The sequence below is a fragment of the Vicia villosa genome, unplaced genomic scaffold (genome assembly GCF_029867415.1).
Source record: "Vicia villosa cultivar HV-30 ecotype Madison, WI unplaced genomic scaffold, Vvil1.0 ctg.000106F_1_1, whole genome shotgun sequence".
Taxonomy (NCBI): domain Eukaryota; kingdom Viridiplantae; phylum Streptophyta; class Magnoliopsida; order Fabales; family Fabaceae; genus Vicia; species Vicia villosa.
Window position 1 is genome coordinate 1,121,111 of NW_026705017.1, and position 23,519 is coordinate 1,144,629.

The following is a 23,519-nucleotide window of genomic DNA, read 5'->3' on the forward strand; positions in this document are numbered from 1 at the left end:
CCCTAAATTCCAGAACTTAATATTCCTTTTCGTTTTTACAAAACCCAAACGTATTCCTCTCTTATTCTTGTCCATGTCTCATTATTCTGAAGCAAGTAGTCGAACAAAATTCCCTTCCGTCCATGGCGAATGTAGGTGTGGTCTTGATGCACCTTTGATGACTTCTTGGACTGATTCTAACCCAGGACGTCGTTTTTACGGGTGTGGGATGTACAAGGTAAGCATCTCCTATTCTGTAATTTTTAGTTGTGATAATAACCCTAAATTCCATCCTAAATTGCATCTGTAAATTTCTGTAGATTCAGGGGTACAAGAGATGTAATCATTTTGTTTGGTATGATGAAGAGATGGGCCCTAGAGCAAAAGAGATGATTTCAACATTGAAACAGAAACTGAAAATTGCAAATCTCAAAATTGATGCAGCCAAGATCCAAGAAGATGAAATGAGCAAGAAGATCAGGAATTTGAACATGAGGATAATGTATTTGAAGCTTTCGTTGCGTCCATTGTCGTGTTAGTAGTGGGACTAGTGTTAGGATTTGTAATGAACTAGTTTGTTAAAGTTATCGTTGTTAAATGAATACTGATGTATCAGTCTCAATTTCCAGTTGTAATACTTTTGATTAATTATGAGACAAGTTGTACTAATATGGTTATCAATGAGATCAGTTTGTTGCACAATTTGTATCACAGTTTTTACCAATTTATTTTACAGCTTCTGCTTCTCTGTTTTTCAATTCAAACTCAGCATGTATCGGACCATAGCCTTTATGCATCGAACCAAAATAACATGAGCCAATTCATACGATACATGGATCGAACCATAATTGTTATGCAATTCTGTTTTGCATCTTTACTCAGTATGAATCGGACCATAGCCTTTATGCATCGAACCATAAGTGTATGGTTCGGACCATACGACGTTTGCATCGACTCATATAAGTTGAGAAGCTACTGGTTTGTGATTTATCATAGTATGTATCGACTCATGAAGTCATGAGCCAACTCATAAAGGCTCATGAATTGACACATAGGCATTAAGTGTCGAATCATAACTGTAATTTTATGTCTAACTAACTCAGCATAACAGAATAACCAATGCCAATGCCAATGATTATAACAGAATAGTTTACTAATAAGCATAACAGAATATCATAACATTAGACAATCAATAATACCATAACAGAACACCTTGTTCATTAAACATACTTGTTCATTACAACCAAACTAAAAGATAACATAACATTAGAAACCCAAAATATACTTGTTCATTACAATAGATAACCAAACTACATCAACATCTAGTTGTTCATTGCAAAAGATAACCACACTACATCAAAATATACTTTTTCATTACAAAAATGACCACACTAATTATAGAACACTACTCCTGAGATGGTTGTGTAGATGGAGGTGCTTGTGATGAGTTTCCAATCTCAACTTGGTTTGTTTTACTCTTCTTCCCTTGTCCACCTTTGCTATTGCCTCCTTTTGGAATGGCTCTTTCAGCAGCCCTCTTTCCCTTACAGCTTCTTTTATTGTGCCCCATTGCACCACACTTATGACAAGTAACAGTTGCCAATTTTCTAGGTAGGACATGTGGATTCTTTGGTTCATCGTTAGACTTGTTTCTCATTTTCTTGGGACGACCTATGGCCCTTCTCATAGCTGGAGGATTCATAGTGGACTCCTCATCCAAAGGCCACAACTGTGGATCATTAGTAGGGTAAATTATATGGGAGTAGATGTTGTTGAAATTACTCTTCCTGTAAATCACAACAGAACCAATGAAAATCATAATAGTAGTCAGAATTAGTTCATACAACATTAATACACAGATGCAATTTAGATAGTAGATCATAATACCTGTAATATTGAGAAACATAGTCTTCAGGTTTTTTCTTGATTTGCCACATACATGTGATCGAATGACTGCAAGGGATTCCATTTAAATCCCATCTCCTACATGAACAAGTCTCTTTCTTCATATTAACAACATATGTATCCCTTCCATTAGTCACACCATATATTGACATATCATCGTCACCATGCCATGTGGGTGTCCAATGTTGTGCAATCTTCTTCTTCTTTTCAAGACTCACTTGTATCTTAGGGCATATGTCACCGTTGTAGCTACTCATGAGTTCCTTTTGCTTAGTTAGCCTCTTTGTAAGGTAGTGTTTAATGCCTTCTAATAAAGTGATAATTGGCTTATCCCTATATTCCAGAATTGCCCTATTGAAAGCCTCACACATGTTGTTCACCTGAAGATCACATTTGGAATATGTTTTGAAGTGAGATCGACTCCAATAATATGCAGGGATATCCATCATGTCCTTCCATGCTGATTGTTTCATGTTCTTCATCCTTGCCATTGCCCTTTCCCATTGTGGCACAGTTGTTGCTCTTGCTGCACTCCACATAACCTCTTTGAATTCAAGCCCTGGATTTTTCTTCTTCCAATTCCCATATAAGTGCTTTGCAGAAAGGCGTTGTTCTACATGATCACTCACAGCTTGAATTGCTAGTACCAAACCCTATTATAAAAACAAGACATATATTAAATGAAAATGAATATATAGCATGTCACCATGAAACAATCAAGATCCATACCTTTTGTTGGTCGGAAATAAAAGCATAAGCTCTTTTGTTTATGGCTTCCAAATCTTCCAATAGAAGTTTGATGAACCAATCCCATGCATCTTTTGTTTCTGCCTCCAAAATCACCTTTCAAGAAACACGCATCCAACCCTATCAATGGCCTACAGTACATTGCAAAACCATACTTGCAAGCCTCCAGACATACGTAAATCCTTTCAAACACAGGGCCTTCAGTTGAAGGAGAACATCTAATCACACAAGTGCTACTAGGGTTAGATTTTAGTAACTCTTGTGCATAACTTCTCAAATGGTTGAATTGGTCCATAGAAGCACCTTGTAACAAATCCATTGCCTTTCTCTTAGCCCTATATGCCTGATCCCGTGACAATTTCACACCCCATCTATCAATAGCTTGAGCTATCAATCCTGCTGGCTTCATATCAGGGTTGTGTCTAAGAATGTGGCCAAACTGCTTAGCCAGATATGTAGTCTTTGCTTGCCTGTTATTTGGAGTTCTAGAACAATTGTGTTCATCAACCAAACTTACAACTTGCCAAAATTGATTGCCAACCCTTTTACTAATCCTCATGTGAAAAGTGCATCCTTCCATACATTTCATCACCATCTTCTTTCCATCATTTTTCTTGACATGAACATTTTTGTTCATCTTCAAAGCATAGTCTGCCACAGCCTCGTGAATCTTTTCTTTGTTACTAAACACCATACCTAGCTCAAACTTTGAGAAATCACTCTTAAAAGAAGGAAACTTTTCTATTTCATCATCATTGTCACTCTCATTAGGTGTGTGCAATACATCAGAATCATAATCCTCCTCAGAATATATAGCCTTAGCATTATCATCATCACCATGAATGATAGTTGTCCAGTCCAATTCCACATCTTGGCCTTCATCCTCACTTTCAGCAACACACTCATTCAAGTCATGACTATAACTACTCATCTCACTCTCAGTTGCAATATACTCTTCATCATCATCCTCAACTTCAGCATCAACATGCTCCTTTTCAACTTCAGTATCAACATGCTCCTTTTCAACTTCATCATCAACATGCTCCTTTTCAACTTCATCATGAACATGCTCCTTTTCAACTTCATCATCAACATGCTCCTTTTCAACTTCAACATCAGATCCAGCTTCATCATCAGCATAGTTTGGACAGCCATCAACATAATCCTCAACAACGGGAGTCACTTCTATTGTATGCTCAACATATACATCCACCAATTGAAAACCCTTTATATCATCAACAAACTTAAGCACATCTTTATCGCAGTTTAAGGGTCTAAGGCCACGACTAAAGCTAAACTTAGGGTTCCAGTACCACATACTTTTGATATTACAATATCCCTCAGCCTTAATCAAATTTTCAAGATCCATGTACGACATGTAGTCCGTATCCCATGTCCAATCCAATTCAGTCACTAAACCATCAACATACCATTTACATGGACTCTCTACAAACTTCCCCCTATGATGAAACCTTATCTTAATGTAGTTGTTTTGAGATGGTCTGAACAAAAAAGAATTTACATTCAGCATACTTAGACAACTGAATAGTGTGATGAAAAATAACGAGTTAAGAGAACATACCTCATACAATACCGAACATCCTCTTTGCATACCAATGATGGGCGAATGGGTGGAATCTTGCTCATATTACTCGTTCTGGAAGAGGGCGATGAAACGAATTTGTGAAGCGGTTAGGTTCTGGGATTTGTATGAAGCTATGCTGGAGAACGATGAAATTAGGTCACGAACAAGAGGAAGAGGAAGAGAATTGTCGTATGAGCTATCTTCGTGTTTTATAAAAAGAGAATTGATTTTCAGAAATTGTTTTGTATTTAAAATTATAAATTAAATAAATTTAATTACGTGGCATAAGTAATTTTAGCCAACTCAGCAATTCTCACATCCACATATGCATTTTTGGAGAGGAGCTCTAAATTTGCCAAAAAACTGAATGTTTGGGGATCAAAATAAGGAATTTTGAAAATGGGGGATCAAAAGTTCATTAAAATGAAAATAGGGGGGGTCAAAAGTGCATTTAAGCCTTATAAATAAGTTATACAAAATCATATTTTCACAACTTATAAATTAAATACTTTAAAACTTCATTATAAACTTAATACAACAAGATAAATGAAGTTCAGGACGTTCAAAAGGCATAATAACTACAATTCAAAAAGAATAAAAAAATAGTTGATCACACTGCACGCGTGCAGGACAAATACATTATTCTAGGCGGGGAAACAAACAATCATAACCCAAGATCAATATGATAGATTCTCTCATCTCACGTTGTTAGATTAGCTAGAAGTTATAACTACCTCACTATATAAGGGAGAACACGTCATTTCTCAAGTAAGTTGAATTCAAATCTCATTTGCTTTATCTCGCTCTCATACTCACTTAAATGTAATAATGCTAATCTTGTCGGTCAACCCCTTCTCCACCACCATTGTGTTACATATCAATTGTCTATCAATCAATTATGTTTTTAATACAGAACAAGTGGTATACATAATAAGTAGATTGGTACGTACGTTTAATCCAAACATTAATTAATGAACGATTTGAACAGCCTAAAAAATTATAATGAAATAAGAAAAAATAATCTAAAATTACCAATAGCATAACATAATATTTAAAATAAATAAAATTAAATATCTAAAATAAACTTCAAAAAACTTAGAATACCTAAAATAGATATGATAGAATATCAAAAGCAAACATAATAATATATTCAATTCAAGAACAAATCAAATCAAATTTAAACAAAAAAAAATCTAAAATTAAATAAAGACGCAAACTTGAAAAAGGCAGAAACATAAAACTACGACGAGCGAATGTCAGTTGAATGGTGACAAACAAGTCAAAATTGATCGACAATGATCAATATTGAGTTGAACAACTGACAAATCAATATTGAGTTGAACGACGACGAGATAATAACATTGGAACAATGGAGATAAATATTGTGTTTAGGTCAGAAAGGAAATGGATGACATGGTTGTTGAACAAAATATGATTAGAATAACAACGACATCTAATTATATAATTTTGGTGGTATCAATTGTTACTATAATTTTCATGTTTACATGTGTATAATAATTTGAACAAAATACCTAAAATAAACAGGATATATAGAATATCAAAAGTAAACATAACAATATATTTAATTCAAGAACAAATCAAATCAACTTTAAAAAAATATATAAAATAAAATAAAGACACAAACTTGAAAGAGGAAGAAATAGGAAACTATGACGTGCAAATGTGAGTTAAATGATGATAGACAAGTCACAATTGATATCCAACAACCAATATTGAGTGGAATGACAGGCGAGTCAATATTGAGTTGAACGAGGACGAGATAGTAACATTTGAACGATAAAGGCCAATATATCGTTTAGATTATAAGGGAAATGGATGACGTGGTTTTTGAACAAAATATAATTTGAAGAACAACAAAATCTAATTGTACAATTTTGATAGTAAAAGTATGATTATGAATATTTTTTAATATAATGTGTATGTTTACATGTGTAAAAAAATGAACAAAATACATAAAATTAAAAAGGATAGAATATCAAAAGTAAACATAACAATATATTACTTCAAGAACAAATTAAATCAATTTAAACAAAAAAATCTAAAATAAAATAACGATACAAACTTGTAAGAGGAAGAAACATGAAACTACGACAAGCGAATGCAAGTTAAATGATGACAGGCAAGTCACAATTGACCAAAAACGAACATGCAAGTCAATATTGAGTTGAACGACGTGTAAGTCAATATTGAGTTGAATGACGACGAGATAGTAACATTTGAACAATGGAGACCAATATTTTGTTTAGGTCTGAAGGGAAATGTATTGTGTGGTTGTTGAACAAAATATGATTTGAAGAACAACAACATCTAATTGTAGGATTTTGATGGTAAAAATGTGATTATGAACAATATTTTCTATAATATGTTTGTTTACATGTGTACAACAATTTAAAATCGTTTACCGGAAATAAAGCCATGATCATTTTTAGAAGAAATGGTCATCTATACCATTGTGAACAAGTTAGACCCCCTTATCCCAAGTCTAAATGGCCATCAACATCAGAGTCATTAAGATTAACCAAATGATCATATGTACTCAGTTATATAGTAAGATTATCTTCCCTTACAGAAAAGGAGAAATCATTTTTTCTTAAGCCAATAAAGTTAAACATATGTTCCACAACTAGTACGACCATTTATACCTCAAGACAAATAATGGTCATATTTATCTTGACAAACAAGATAATATGTAATTAACGCAAATGGATAATTGTGCCTAGATGAAGAACTGATCACATATACCTCAATGACAAAGACATGTTGTGCTATGTCACTATAAAGAGTAATTCCAACAATCAAATCATGAAATCTGAGTTACTACAAGGAATAAAAAGATAAGGATCAAATGCATAAGGCTTCATATATATAGTACAATTCCAACGACGTTATTCTCGTCAAACAAATGACTTGGAAGGAAAATTTGCACGGCAATTAAGAATTCCCAAGACTAATATAAAGGAAAAGTTCAAATGTTGAAGGTTGCACACCATACCATGACTCAAGTGTATCTGTTGTGTCACCAAAACATTCTAAATATTTGTAAGCTTAGCAAAAACATTAGCATATTAGCAAAGAAAAAATATCAAGAAACAAGTTGTCTTTTATTCATTATTCTTTTTTAGGATTTTATGAGATGCAAGTGGAAATTTGAACCTTGAAACTAAATGCTCAATGACAGAAAAATGAAGGAATATGTGTGAATGTGTACTTGATCGGGTAATACTAGAGAATTTAGGGCTTAGTTTGAGTTTTGTTCACACTTTTATAGGTGAAAACTAGTGCAAGGAAGGCATTTAATTTATGTTTTGTGTTGCGAAACGGAATAAAAAGCATTTTGAAACTTAAGTTTGCATTGAATTTTCTAATAAAGAAAAACTTCACTTAGGAATTCAAGTCACCTCAAATATCTTAGTCAGATGAATTCTCTAATTGAATAATCGCTATTTTAATTATGTATGAACTAGAGAAAAAATAGATGGCCCATAAAAATAATTTATGTCCTCATTTTTGTTCTAAATGATGAAAAATGCAACATAAATAATAAAATGCATAAATTAAATTAATAATGAAATACAATTGGCTTCCTTCACAATAAGCTCTTGTTTATTGTCATTAGCTTGACGTCAGATTCATGTAAATTCATGGAGGATAAAAAAATTAAGTATGTTAAGAAGGTTGCTTAACATTTTGAAACATATGACAACTCTTTGATTAATGGTTTGTGGAATCTAGTATTGCAAAGAAAGCCTTGAATTCATTTGCTAGTTGTTGGTGGATTTTGTTTTTAATGACATCCATTTTAGCATTTCCAATCTCAATCCCTTGTGCTTCATTTATGGCATCTATTTGAAAATAAACTTCTTTGTTTTTATAATTTTTCTTTAATTCAAAAAGATTAAACTCATTTTTTCATCTTGTATATTGATCTTCATTTTTTCAATGTTGTTGGAGATTTTCATGTGTGTAGTCTTCATAAAGGGTCTTGCTAAGATCAGAGGGATCTTTTCGCCTCTATTAATATCCATCACAAGAAACTATATTGGAAACAAAAATTTACCAACTTTTACCAAAACATTTTTAAGTATCCTAGTTGGACATGTGATGGACCCAGATGTTTTATTTGTGAGATTAAGATGTCAAAACCAATCTCAAAGGACAATAACTAATGTCAAGCGGAGCTCGGTGAAAACCTTGATGATCTCTAGTCAAGAAATATCTGATGATTTTGGCTATCAATGAGCTTTATTAAGTCTCATCAGTCAAATGAAGTCAAGTCTCAGATGAAGTGTTGAATATATGATGAATCATGCAAGGGATCTTGAAGTTTCAAAGTTTGTAAAAGAGAGAAAGTGTGAAAGCTCTCTTGGTTTGTGTCTGAATGATTAGTGTATTATAAAGACATAAGAATAATTCTTAAAAGGCAAGACACATACACATGAATTTTTTTTAACCTCACTCTTTTGCTAAAATAGCTTAAAACCAATAAAGGGGCCATAAATGTGCATGGGAGATTGACCAAGAATATTTATAATCATTTAGGAGGCTTGTGTACACTGTCTAATCGATTAGGGATCTTAACCAATTGATTAGAGAAAACTAAAAAGCTTTTTAATCAATAAGGAACACTCTTAAATGATTAAGTCACATAGTCGTTGTAAGGTTTCCTTTTTGGGAATTAGGTTGTGTTGTACCCCAATTTTTGACCACTGAGATTCCACCATATTTCAAATAATAGGATCATTATCATCATCATCATCATGCACAGACCATTTGCTAACCAAAAATACAACAACAAAAAAATTGTTGCTTGTTACTTGTGTCCCAAGACAAGAGACTAATCAAAGAGGAGACTGAGCAAATTAGGGTTTTGAGGCCCACAAGGAATTTCAACCTTCTCCTATGATTCAAAGGGTTCTCTCATCAATATCCAAGTCCAAAGATGGCCCAATTCAAGATCAACCACTTTCAAGATCACCTGAGGCCCAAATTAGGATTTTGACCTAATTCCACTAGAGGGTTGACTTTTAATCAGGACATGGCTCCAAGACTCAAACAATGATTCAGAGGAATATAAATCAACATTATAATCCATTCATATGATTCATTTGAAGAGGAGACCTTGATTCATATGGAATCCACAAAACTGCAGTTCATTTGGAAAAAGTCAACTGTGTAGGTTAACCTTTGACTTTTGAGGAAAATGGTCAACCATAAACTTTTAAGGATTCAAATCATCATCATATGACTATTGAAGACATTTGACCAAGAAAAATAAATAAAATTCATCAAGAATAAAAAAGTCATAAAAAGTCAAAATTAGGGTTTTTAAGTGATTTTGACCTCATTTTGGGAATTTCAAATTTCACCTACACACTCAAAAATCTCCCAACATGAAAGTTGTAGACCTTGATCAAATAAACAAATTTTTCATCTATCTCATTTCAACAAAAAATGATTATTTGGATAGATATGGAATTATGAAGATTATGTTAAAAAAACTCAGAAAATTTTTAAGTGTTTTCACTTGAATTTTTCCTAACTTTATGGTCATTTTTCTCCATGATCCCAAAAGAGTTTGAGGAAACTTTTAACAAGTGAATTGAAGTATGTAGAAAGGGATTTACAAAGAGACCAATAGCATGAAATTCCATGGCTTGAGCTATGAGATATGATTTTGTCAATATGGCTCCATGAACACTTGAAAATGAAGAAGAACATGAAGAACAAAGTTGGAATTTCTTTAAAATCTGAAAGAATCTCCAAAGTACAAGCCCTCTAACTTGTTTAAAAGGTCATAAGTATAGATTTACACACTCTTTTGAGCTATGATCCACATGTTTAAGCCATTACACAATGAATCATTCCATTTTAAGCATAAAGATCACACTTCCATTCTTGTAAAGAGGCTTTAATCCAACCACTCTTGCATTGAGCCTCTAAACATGTTTCTTCTGCAGCAAAAGCAAGTTAACCACCACAAGAAAGCCTCCAAAGTTCAGAACAAAGTCACACAAGCATGCTTGAAGCCTTATACCTTCCATTGAAACCATAATTTTCTCATATCTTCACAAACAAGCAAAAGGGTACAACTATCACATGGGAGCTCAAATTTGTAAGATTCCTTCACCCACAAACCCTAATTTATGCCTATAAATAGATAGCATTGCTCTTGGCATCAAACACACGAGAAATCCTAAAGTCACTCTTCATCTCAAAATCCATTATTTGTGTCATTTGCAATTTACTAGCCATTTTTAGTTACAGAAGTTCTGGGTGCAAACCAAGTATCCCAATAGCTTCTAAACATCATTTGTGAGCTGTTCATCATCTCCACCACCCTCACAAACACCTTAAACTTCGAATCATCTTCAAACCTCCATTAAAGAGCCATTTGAAACCTTAACCTTCCAAAACTCAAACCAAGCACAAAGCTACCAAACTAACACTTCAGATAGTTTCTATACATCAAATAGAAGCTATCCAAACCATCATTTAGAACCTGTAGATCCATTTTCACCAAGTTCCATTTTACACTTCATACTTGCACTTGAAGTCGTGTAGAGCTACACAGATCATTTCAACCTAAAACAACTATCCAAACACCTTCCATATCACTCATATAAGCTATCCAAATCATCAAAACACATATGTAACACCTGGAATCAAATCCACCATTTCACATTTCTTGTTTTGTAGGTAATATCGGGTTTGAAGTTCTAGAAGTGATCAATCCATTCTAAGCATTCAGTCAGCATCCTTGGAGGTTAGGGAAGCTATCCAGATCCTTAGCACAGCTCTGTAACACCTCCATTGTTGAAATTGATTCTCAGTTCAGAGGTATATTTCTGAAACTTGGACCCATTCATTTATGTACCAATTTGATTGAAACTTGTGTACACCTCCATCCTTAGGGCTTGATTTTGTGTCTTAAGAATTTAATTTGAAAATTGATTTTTAGGGTTCATGCATATTTTCTAGAAATTCTCTTGTTTGAAGTTGAATAATTTTTTGTTAACTATGTGGTTAGATTCGTGGTTTCATGTTGATCACTTTGATGTCTTAATTTGTTGAAATTCAATGAGTTTGAAAGGAATTCAAATTTGGTGCCATTGATGTTGTTCCTTGAAGAAGATGAAGTCTGAAAAATTCCATTTATGACTTATTTTAAAATATAATGTAATGGAGGCGTGTCATTAACGAACTCATCGTTACAACTCAGTTGGTCATAGTGTGTGTACTTAGCGCATCCCCTAGGTTTGGGGTTCGAATCCCCCTCGCCCCAGACCTTTTGCTTTTATTTTTTATTTTTTTACATTTTTTTATACTTGTTTTACTTGATATTGAATTGGGCTCACTCTTATGTCACCAAGCGTGCGTTGGCCCAATGGTGTTAGTTTTGAGTAATGAGTTTGGGTGCGGGGGTTCAAGCCTTGGTCTCCACAAATCCATCTTTTTTATCACTCATTTATTTTAATTTCTTCAAAACTTTGAAAAATGTTTCAAAATAGTAAAATTAATCTTTTTTACTCCAATTTTTTTGTGTAGCTTATCTATGTTATATATTTTTATGTCATAAATTAAAAATCCAAAAAATATTTATTTTGCTCTATTTAAAAATAAAACAAAAACATGTCTTTTAAATGTTAAAAATCATTTCTTTTGAATATCTACTTCAAACTAACTTTGTGTATTTTTGTAAATATATGTTTAGGGTTAGGAAAATATGTCATTGACTTTTCCATGTACCCTTAGACTAATTCTCTTTTAGAATTTGGTATTTAACTATTAAAAAATTAATTAGGTTTAGGTGTTAATTTCAAAAACCCTAATTCCAAAAACAATTTGACCTTTGTTTATCCATGTTAAATGTGACTTGTTTACCTTGATCATTATCCTTTGTACTTGTACATATGCTTGTTGATTTTCATCCTTATGTTTGTACTCATCATACATTGTATTACCATTTGTATATACTTTTTTTTATCTAACCCACATGCATGAGATTCATATCCATCATTCATTCATACATGAATTAATCCAAAGGTATAAATATCCTTTCTCATTATCATTGATGATTATTATGCTCACTTGTTTGTTTTTTTTTGCGACACATGTACCACACACACACTAAGAGAAGAATTATTCCCAGTGAAACTACTCTTAGTCCATTGACCTTGTATTGTTAAAGCTTGGTCCCTTTTATTAAAAACTTGTTGAGTATTATTAAAGCTTAACACCCAAAAAGATTTTGGCCACTTTGGCCCCTTTTATTTTCCTTTTAAGAGGAACTACAAAAGCTCTGACTTCCCTTTTCTTAAAAGGGGTATGTAGGCCTAAGATGTGATGTCTTATCGAGCTCACTTTCAAAAACTTCTTTTCTCATCCCCACACTCTTTTTAAACAAGTTCACATATGCTTTTCAAATAGATGTACACAAAAACAATAACATTTTCAAAGAGATTCCCATGGAGTACCATGGATATGAGGGGTGCTTAAAACCTTACCCTTGTATAATAAACCCCCTTACCCAAATCTCTGATAAGTTTATTAGTTTTGATTTTAAAAACTTTTGTGGGTTTTATTCGCTCTTTCTCCCATTCCTTTTGGAAACAATAAAGCGCGGTGGCGACTCTATTTAAAACAAATGAGCTAAGTCTTTCCCATGGCTTTAGTCTCGCCAAATTTCACCGCTACATGTTGTCATATTTTTTAAGGTTCTAATCGGTTAACCTTATGACTCAATCGATTAGCTCATTAGAAATACCAAGGATCTTTTTCCTTTTTTAGCCAAATTTTTCTCCTATAAATAGAGGGTTTCCCCTCATTTCAAAATACACCAAACAACATATTTATATCTAATTTATCACTTTCTACTCTCTCCATTTCATTTATTTATTTTTCACGAAATTTCTTTGGTGTTTTAAGAGTGAAAAATATCAGCTACATTTTTCGTTTATTCTAGTGTTGAGGTTATTCTTGTAATTTACTCAAGAGAACTTTATCTCTTTTGAGTATTTGTTGTTTGGTTCGTGAGTTAAATCATTCAAAATATTTTATTTGGTTTGTGAGATTAGCCAATAAAAATATCAGTTTGGTTTCTGAGTTCATCCTGGTTTGAAAGGTCTCGTTTAGTTTGTGAGATTGTCCATTAAAATTTCTGTTTGATTCTTGAGATAAACTTGGTGTAAAAGATCTATTTGGTTCTAGATTGTCCTAGTGCAAAATCTCTTGTTTGGTTTGGAGGATAGTGGTTATAAAACTGTAAGAAGGCTCGTGGGTATAACCTATGAAAAGCTCACATCAGGTATAGTGGAAACTCTCAAAAAATAACTCTTGAGGATAGGAGTAGGCTAGATGGTTAGGATGAATCTATATAAATCGGTTGTGCATTTCTATCTTCCCTTATCTCATTACATTTCAATTCTTTATTTTTTTCTTGCTGCATTTACTTCTCATCAACTTTGTTATTCTCATATTCTTTTAATATTTTGCTGCTTATTCTCTCTTTAAATTATAAAATTGTTTTAGTTTTTATAAAACCATATTTTAATAATTGGATATCGTTTTCAACCTCCATAATTCAACCCCCCACCCTCTTGTGTTTGGATTTACTATTCCAACACATCTTGTCCCCAATGTACTGAAAATTCGATCCACCGCATGTGATCTCTATTCCATCGCCTTTTTAAAGAGAACTACTAAATTTAGCCAATGACAAACATTTTTTAATTTTTTCAATAAAAAAGGATAAACTTATAAAATTAAATTGTTATAAATAGGATAAACAAATTTTTTACGAGGTTTTATAAATAGAGATGGATGTAATATTATTTTATTTATAATATTATCCTTATTTTCTATTAATTATTTTTTATATTATAATAAAATATATAATTAGAAAATAATATACAAGATGCTAATTTAGGATTAAAATGAAAGAGGAAATGTTGCATTAAACGACTCAAACAATAACAATATATATTTTAAATTATTTATTTGGGTTAGATGTGATTATGTAAAAAATAGGTTAGGATTATCTCTTTTTAAATTTAGATATTTTTTAGTGAATTTTGACTTTAGTCCCCCACTTTTTTGTGTATCAATTTTTTTTAATACATATTATCTTTATCCAAAAAAGAAATGCCCGCAAATATTTATTTATGTGGTGGTTATTAAAGAAAAAAAACAAACAATAACAAAGTAATAATTAAAAAAAGCTTATTTTCGTAAATATTAAAAAATATTTATTTTAAACGAAAGAATAAAAATGAGTAAAATGAAAGATCATTAAAATTTATTAAGAAGTTAGATTAATAAAAAAGGAATTATTAAAGAATATATAATTTGTTTGTCTATAAAATATCATTCCATCCATTTGATCTAGTGGTTTAGTTGTAAAATTGCATTCAATCTCTCTCAAAGTATGTGTTCTTTTCATATGTTTTGTATAGTAACATTGTAAAGAAACACTATAGCACAATAAAAAGAAAACAAATAATCTAAATAAAAAGATTTTAAAAAAAAATTCAGAGAGAATTGGAGTGTAACTAATATCATGGGCTGAGTTCATAACAGGGTTCTATATTATATTTTGTTGATCATTATTAAATTTCAGAGGAGGTGCAATTAGTATATATAATGGTCAGATTTTTAAAATCAATAGTATTATATGAAATTTTATAAACCTCATAAAAATTTTAATTGCACCCCCTAACTTCAATGGCCAATGGATGTAGTACTTGTTCAAGCTTTAAGATTAGACAATTTCTTTATAAACATCCGGCTTCTTAGTAACCCGTGGTGAAAACCCTAAAATATTCCTTTATTTCAGAAGTGTATCTTTGAAGACATTTTTTTTTTAAATAAAGGGTTATTACGGAAGTGCATATCCGAATACACCTTTTTTTTTTAGAAAAAATATAACTTCGGAGATGCACTTCCGAAGACTTTTTTTTTTGAAAATGGGTGTCTTCGGAGATGTATATCCAAAATATTCTTATTTTTTGTCTTAGAATTTTTCGGATATACATATCCGAAAGAAATTAATACTTATTAAAAAATTAAAATCAAGATGAATCAATACAATTAATAGTATAATTAATTGTATTAATTAAAATATATTATTAAATATATAAATTATAATCAAGATATAATTATAATATTAGTCTAATAAATATTTAAATCAACACCTTATTTTTATATATAAAATTAATAATAATAATAATAATAATAATAATAATAATAAAGATATTTATTTACTATTTATTTATTATTTTTATGATACATAAAAAATTCATTTCATAAAATAATTTTCAAAAACAATTTTATAGTTAAAAAAATTTGTTTTATAAACAAAATTTTCAAAACAATTTTAAAGTTAGAATTTATTTTATATATAAATGATTTTTTATCATAATTAGTTATAAAAATAAATTTTATATTTGTGGTTTTTACTTATTATTTTGAAAAACTATGTAATTCGAAATTTATATTAAAATATGAATAAAGTAGTAAATAATTTTCTTACTTAATCCCTTTTATTTTAAATATTCATTGAATAATTATTAATGTATTTATTTTTTATATAATCATAATTGCTGTGTATTATTTATAATTTTAGTAATTATTAATATGAAATTTATCAAAAAATAAAGAAATTTTTTATGAATTTATTTTTTAATTTATAATTAGAATTAACATAGAAACATAAACAGTATAATTATCATTATTAATAACTTATAAATGATATCAATTTTAAGATATCCGAATTAATCAATATCCTAAATTTTTTAATTTTTTGAGATTTTTTCGGATATGCATATCCGAAAAAACCTCTGACAATTTTTTGGGATTTTTTCGGATATGCATATCCGAATTAACCAAAATCCCATTTTTTTGACAATTTCTTTATAGACCTCCCGGGCTTCTTAGCAACCCGTGGTGAAAATCCCAAAATATCTCTATATTTTGGAAGTGCATCTCCGAAGATATTTTTTTTTTTTAAAAAAATGGTTATTTCGGAAGTGCATATCCGAAGACACTTTTTTTTATAAAAAATATGACTTCGGAGATGCACTTCCAAAGACACCTTTTTTTTGAGAAAGGGGTGTCTTTGAAGATGCATATCCGAAATATTTCAACTTTTGGTCTTGTGATTTTTCGGATATGCATATCCGAAAGAGCTCAATACTTATTAAAAAATTAAAATCAAAGTGAATCAATACAATTAATAGTATAATTAATTGTATTAATTAAAATATATTATTAAATATATATCATTATAATCAAGATATAATAATAATATTAGCTAAATAAATATTTAAATCAACACCTTATTTATATATATATATATAATTAATAATAATAATAATAATAATAATAATAAAAATATTTAGTTAATATTTATTTTTTATTTTTTATGACGCATAAAAAAATCATTTCATAAACTAATTTTCAAAAATAAGTTTATAGTTAAAAAAATTCATTTTATAAACAAAATTCCCAAAACAATTTTAAAGTTAAAAATTATTTTATATATAACTAATTTTTTTATCATAATTAGTTATTAAAATAATTTTTATATTTGTGATTTTTATTTATTATTTTGAAAAACTATGTAATTCGAAATTTATATTAAAAATATGAATAAAGAAGTAAATAATTTTATTCTTACTTGATTTTTTTATTTTAATTTTTTTTTGGAAAATAGAAATTTATTTATTCCACAAAATCACAACTACAACCAAAGTCGATCCCCATACAAATTACAGATCCAGACAACCAATTAATCCAAACACCTAAGTAATCAAAAGTGACTCAACATCTATATGATGTCTAAGACTCTTTTGCAAGCTACCTCTAATAGTTATAGTATATTGTATCTGTCGTAATATATTATCCTCTATAGTCTTCTTTTGAAATACAATCTCATTTCTTATTTTCCAAACCAAATAGCATGTTTCAGAAAATGCAATCTTAAGGAGTAGTCTGCGCCACCCTTTCTTGTTAGCTTCCGCCACTATCCCCTGCCTCTCATTGCACCAGTTTTGTGGTATGCGATCATAACCAATCCACTGCATAATTCCTCCCTAAATATCCTTAGCAAACCTGCAAGCAAAGTACAAATGATCTATGGTTTCCTCAGCAATACAGAAATAGCACAGTTTGTCCGTCATCACTCCAAACTTAGCAATTCTAACTTTAGTGGGAATTCTCCCCATAAATACCATCCAAGTATGGAATTAGGCACGAGGAAGGGCAATATTATGGAAGAAGACTTTCCTCCACTCCACCCGCGGCTTCTCCCTTTGCACGGTACCACTTCTTGGTATGGAATTTTTCCAACAAAAGCTCCTGCTGCCACGTCTGCTCATTCAGGATCAGTGCACGACTCTTCATAATTTGCTTCAAAATCCATGAGCTATCCACTGGAGCATTCCACTCTCTCAAGTCCTTCCCTTTAATGTAGTATGCATCCAACCATTTTACCCACAATTTATCCTTCTTAGCTTGTATGTTCCACAGGAGTTTAAGCATTGACACTTGACTCCACTCAAGAAGAGATACAATATTCAACCCACCTGCACTTTTAGGATCACAAATTATGTCCCAAGCTATAGGAGCCTTACTACTTCCATCACTTTTTCCGCTCCATAGGAAAACTCGACGGATAGTCTCCACACTATGCAGCACCTTCTTAGGAAGAGGAAAAACTTGGGTCCAGTAGTAGTTATGGAAAACAAACACTTTTGACAAGTTGGCTTCTACCCGCATAGCTCAACAAGTGTGTTGTCCAATGGTTGACTCAAGCCATAATTTTATCTATTAATGGTTGGCATTGGTTGACATTCAGCTTTCTACTTGAGAGGTAAGGATCTTTCCTCAAAATCAGTGATAGCCAAGATTTTTTTGTTTATCCTCCTCTTTCACGCCTCCGAAACACACCTTGCACTTCCTCGGATTAGCTTGTAATCCTGTGGAATCAGTGAACATTTTGAAAATCATCATCATTTGTTTCATGGATTGCTCATCACCTCTAGTAAACAGCATCAAATCATCTACAAAGCAGATATTTGTAAAACGTAGTCTTGCACATTTGGGGTGAAATTTATAGGCAGAATTGTTGTCTAATTTGCTCATACATCTGTACAAGTATTCCATGACCAGAACAAAAAGTAAATGGGGTATGGGATCTCCCTGTCTAAGTCCTCTCTTAGCTTTCAAAATATTACTTGTATGCCCATTAATAGAGTATTTGTAAGAAACTATGATAATACAAATCATGATCCAAGCAATAAACTCACCAGGGAAATTCATCTCCTGCATTATCATCTCAAGGGCTTTCCAATCTACAGTATCGTAGGCTTTCTGTACATCCATTTACACTGTACACCTAGGAGATAGATGCTTTCTCGAGTATCCTTTAATCAGCTCATGCGCAATGAGAATGTTATCTTGAATAGTTCTGCCAGGGATGAAGGCGGATTGACTATCATCTACCATTTCTCCAATCATTTTGCTCAATCTCTTGGAGAGTACTTTGGATATAATTTTGTACAAAGTAGAACAACAAGCTATGGGTCTGAGATTTTTCACTGTCTTGGCATCTTTAGTTTTTGGTATAAGAGTCACTAAAGAGCAATTCATAGCAGGAAACAATCTTTTCTGAACAAAGAATTCTTGAACAGCTTGGATTACATCTCTTTTAACAACCAGCCAGCTACTTTTGAAGAACTTGGCATTGTAGCCATCGTCACCAGGGGCCTTATGATCATTGATGCTCTTCAAAGCTTGAAAGATTTCCTCTTCTGACACACATTTAGTGAGGATATCTGCACTCTCTCTAGACAATTGCTTCCCGTTTCTCAGTACTTCAATGTCTACATGAGTCAGATTACTAGTTGCCTTGAAATTTTTATTTTAAATTTTTGTTGAATAATTATTAATGTATTTATTTTTTATATAATCATAATTGTTGTGTATTAGTTATAATTTTAGTAATTATAAATATGAAATTTATCAAAAAATAATAAATTTTTTATTAAGTTTTATTTTTTAATTTATAATTGGAATTAGAATAGAAATATGAACAGTATAATTATCATTATTATTATTATTCATAACTTATAAATTATATCAATTTTAAGATATCCGAATTAATCAATATCTCAAATTTTTCAATTTTTTAGGATTTTTTCGGATATGCATATCTAAAAAAATATCTAACAATTTTTTGGGTTTTTTCGGATATGCATATCCAAATTAACCAAAATCCCAATTTTTTTGGGTGTTTTTGGAGATGTATCTTCGAAGTGTATTTTGGGGTTTTTAGCAGCGGTTTTCACCTCATGGAGGTCTATAAAGAAATTGTTCAATTTTTTTTATGTTTTCGGAGATGCATCTCCGAAGCATATTTTGGGGTTTTCACCCCATGGAGGTCTATAAAGAAATTGTTCAATTTTTTTTACTGTTTTCAGAGATGCATCTCCGAAACATATTTTGGAGTTTTCAGCAGGGTTTCACGCTATGGGGGTCTTTAAAGAAATTGTCTAAGATTATAATTAGTTAATGGGCTTACTGGCACATGAGAAAAGCCCCATTGTCTAGAAGTAAACTTTGCATTGCATCTGCCACTCCACATTTTATTGGAACATCTAATTTGTTCAGTAAATAAATGAAATAAAATAATTAAATTTGTATATTTTTAAATTTTTTATACTTTATATTGGTTTTTTTTTCAAATGTTTGATTTAAAATTATAAATTTTAGGAAATATATGATTTTATATGGGATTTTTCGAAAAACTTAATTTAAAATCATAAATTTAAAAAAATATAGTGGTATATTGGTATATTGTTTTTTTTTTTTAATTTTGATATAAAATATAGAGGTATATAGGTTTTTTTTTTAATTTTGATAGTTTTTTTTAGCAAAGCTTAAATACAATTTTAATCACTAATAGTTTTATTTTTTTTTAAGTTTCCCTAATTTAAATCTCGGTGATGACTAGAATAAAATATATAAAATATTATTAATTTATAATATTATTTAATAATATTATAATTTATTATATTTAAAAAAATAGAAAAATATCAAATTTAATTATAATAAATTTTTTGTTTAATATTATTTTTGGTCATGTTAGCTTTGGTGTTTATTTGGATCTCTTAATTTTTTTTTTAAAAAAAAAATATTTATATTGGTCTCATGATTCTTTTAAATGTATTATGTTAGTCCTTTTTATTTAATAAGCAACGAATTTAGCAATCAATTTTTGACTTTTTTTTTCCACTAATTAGATTAAAATGAATAATGTGATATATTTTGAAGAGTTAAATTAATATGGACATTTTTTAACATACAAGAGAAAAAAGAGTATTAAACCTATATTTTTTTAACATTTTTAGGTATACGTAGATTAAAACTGTGGACTCTAGGAAGATCTTGAACAAATGCATATGCGAGCTATGTGACTATTTTCAAGTGATTTCTAATCCAACGACATTATTATAATAGTTCCTTCAATCTTAATCTCATTATCTTCAAGATGTTTATTGAATTTTGACAAAATACTCCAAAATTTTGAGGGCAAGGGGGCTTGATGGAAAGAGAGAGGTGCTGCAACTAGGTCAATTAAATTGTTTTGATTTATTTCTGAATTTAAATGTATCAATTACATAGTACATCTTTTTCGTATTTTTATTATATTTTTTGTGTGTAAATGATTGTATATTTTATATTGAATAATATTATATCATTTCATTATGTTAATGATTTTTCAATTTGTAAATGTAAGGTTTAAATGTGAAATTTAAATAACATAAATGTGAATTAAAAATATTTTGTAAATGAGAAAATGGGTGATGCACTGACAATGTAAAAAAAATTACACTGTCAACCAATCACCACCATGTATTCTAATAAATCATACTATTATTTTAAAATTATTGAGATGACATGGCGGAATGATATATTCTCATTAGATGACAGTGTAAAACTTCTTTACACTGTCAGTGTCTGTCCATTAAATCCTTTGCAAATTAGAACTTTTTGTTAAATAATTGTGAATTAATGGACTAAAATTCTAAGATTAAAAATAATAGTTTATAATATTTTATAAATTAAAAATAATGTCCTTGTGAATTAAATAATTTTGAAATTAATAATATTTTATATTAAATAATTCTGAATTAATAATGAGATTAATTGGAATACACTGTCAGTGTAAAACAACTTTACACCATCATCAAATTAGAATGAAGTATTTTGACACATAATTATGGAATTAAAAATACATATAAATAAATTATAATTAAATCATTTTAATAACTATTTTTTTTCATAATTCTCTCTTCCCATGTGTCAAAATACTTCATTCTAATTGGAAAAGTTGTTTTACACTGACAACTGACAGTGTATTCTAATTAATCTCATTAATAATAGTTTATAATATTTTATAAATTAGAAATAATGTCCTTGTGAATTAAATAAATTTGAAACTAATAATAGTTTATATTAAATAATTCTGAATTAATAATAGTTTATATTATACAATTTATAAATTAATAATAGTATAATATCAAATAATGGTTTATATTAATTATTCAAAATATTTTTAATAGTATTTTAATAGTACTTATAGCATTATTTTTAACTTACAAAATATTATTTCTAATTTATAAAATATTATAAACTATTATTTTTAATTTCAGAATTTTAGTCTATTAATTCACAATTATTTTCAGAATTTCATAATAATATAATATTAATGAATATAAAATATACATTAATTTACACACAAAAAATATAATGAAAATATGAAATATAGAAAAGATGTACTATGTAATTGATACATTTAAGTTTAGAAATAAATCAAAATAAGTTGATTGGCCTAGTGGTAACACCCATCTCATTCAATCAAAAGGTCATCGGTTTAAGCCCCCTTTTCCTCAAAATTTTGGAATAATGCCACTGCAGTCGCCTATATGGCAGGGGACAAAAATAGTAATAACCCAAAAATATATTTTGCCTTGAATTTTGTATGCATTATTCTATATTCATTAAAACTTTTTATTCTCTTTGATAAGCTTTACTACTTCAAAAAATGATTTTTTATTAAGTTATTTCACTTTTAACACGACATTTGAATTTACTAATGCATCTGATAACTCACTTTGTGTCAGATATTTAAGTTTTTGATATATGAACTTTAGAGTAAATTAGAGTTTTAGTAATATCATTGATTTATGTTTTATATTACTTTAGTTAATTTAGGATATAGCACACTAGGTGCTCTCTTTTGGAAATTTATGAGTTTTGTGTTTGTGTAGAAGTAGCTCTAGTGACAAGTTTTGGCACGCCAGAAAATCCTTGAACACCACCAGCATGCCTTGAGTCAAAAGATGCTGGTGTAGGTTTTCAACTTCAATGTTAATGCTAACGTGGTAGAGATTTGAAAAGAAGATAGGGCTAAGTTGGAGAAAATAAAAAGATAAGGATGAAGCACTACAAGACAAATCTTGAAAAGTAGAAATTGAGACGATGGGTGTCATTCTGCATAACAGACCTGTATGTACCAACGTAGTACTTGTACTATGGGACAGATAAGATCATATTCCTTTTTTTTTGGGCCAAATCAATGGATAATCATGAGGACCGTGATCCAAGATCATAAGTTAACCCTAGTTTTGAGGGAGTCTATATAAGGAGCTATAATGGGATTGAGAAAGGGATTCAAACATAGAGAAATCACTAAGAGAAAATATCTCAACAAAAGAGGGAAGGAAGTTGAACCATTACATGTCACACCTCTCACCCATCAATTTCTAAAGGATGTCACCTATCCTGGCATGCCATAACCTGTCTCTTGCTGGTTCAAGACTGGAAGGAGTAGGAGTGACACCTTTAGATTTAAACTTTTTATTCTTGGTGTTTAGAAATGTTAAGCTTAGAAACTTGTATTGGTGTATTTCTTCTGCTCTTTATGAGCTAACTTCTTTTATATTGAGTTAAGTGATGTTTAATGAAAATTAGCTTTATTGTGTGATACGATGACATGTTAATGACTCATTTGTCTTATGATTTAAAGTTATATGCGTGTTTCTTTAGCTGATCGTCTTAGCAATAAGTTAAAGTTTATCAACGTCGAGGAATCCTTTGATAAATGGAATTTAAGACAAATATGGATAAAAAATTAAATAAGAATAGTTTTCATCTAGTTGCTTTAGAGATAAATGACTAGAACCATAGGTAAAATACATATTCAACATAGGTATGCACTTGG

At 30.3% G+C, this 23,519-nt stretch overlaps 1 protein-coding gene across 1 annotated transcript; it reads left to right on the forward strand.

Moving 5' to 3' along the window:
- Window positions 1-73: 73 nt before the first annotated feature.
- On the forward strand, window positions 74-518 carry LOC131624139 (uncharacterized protein At4g04775-like). The gene is made up of 2 exons (XM_058895118.1): window positions 74-217; window positions 300-518. Exons 1-2 carry the CDS (start codon window positions 74-76, stop codon window positions 516-518), a joined length of 363 nt encoding a protein of 120 aa, XP_058751101.1.
- Window positions 519-23,519: the final 23,001 nt, after the last annotated feature.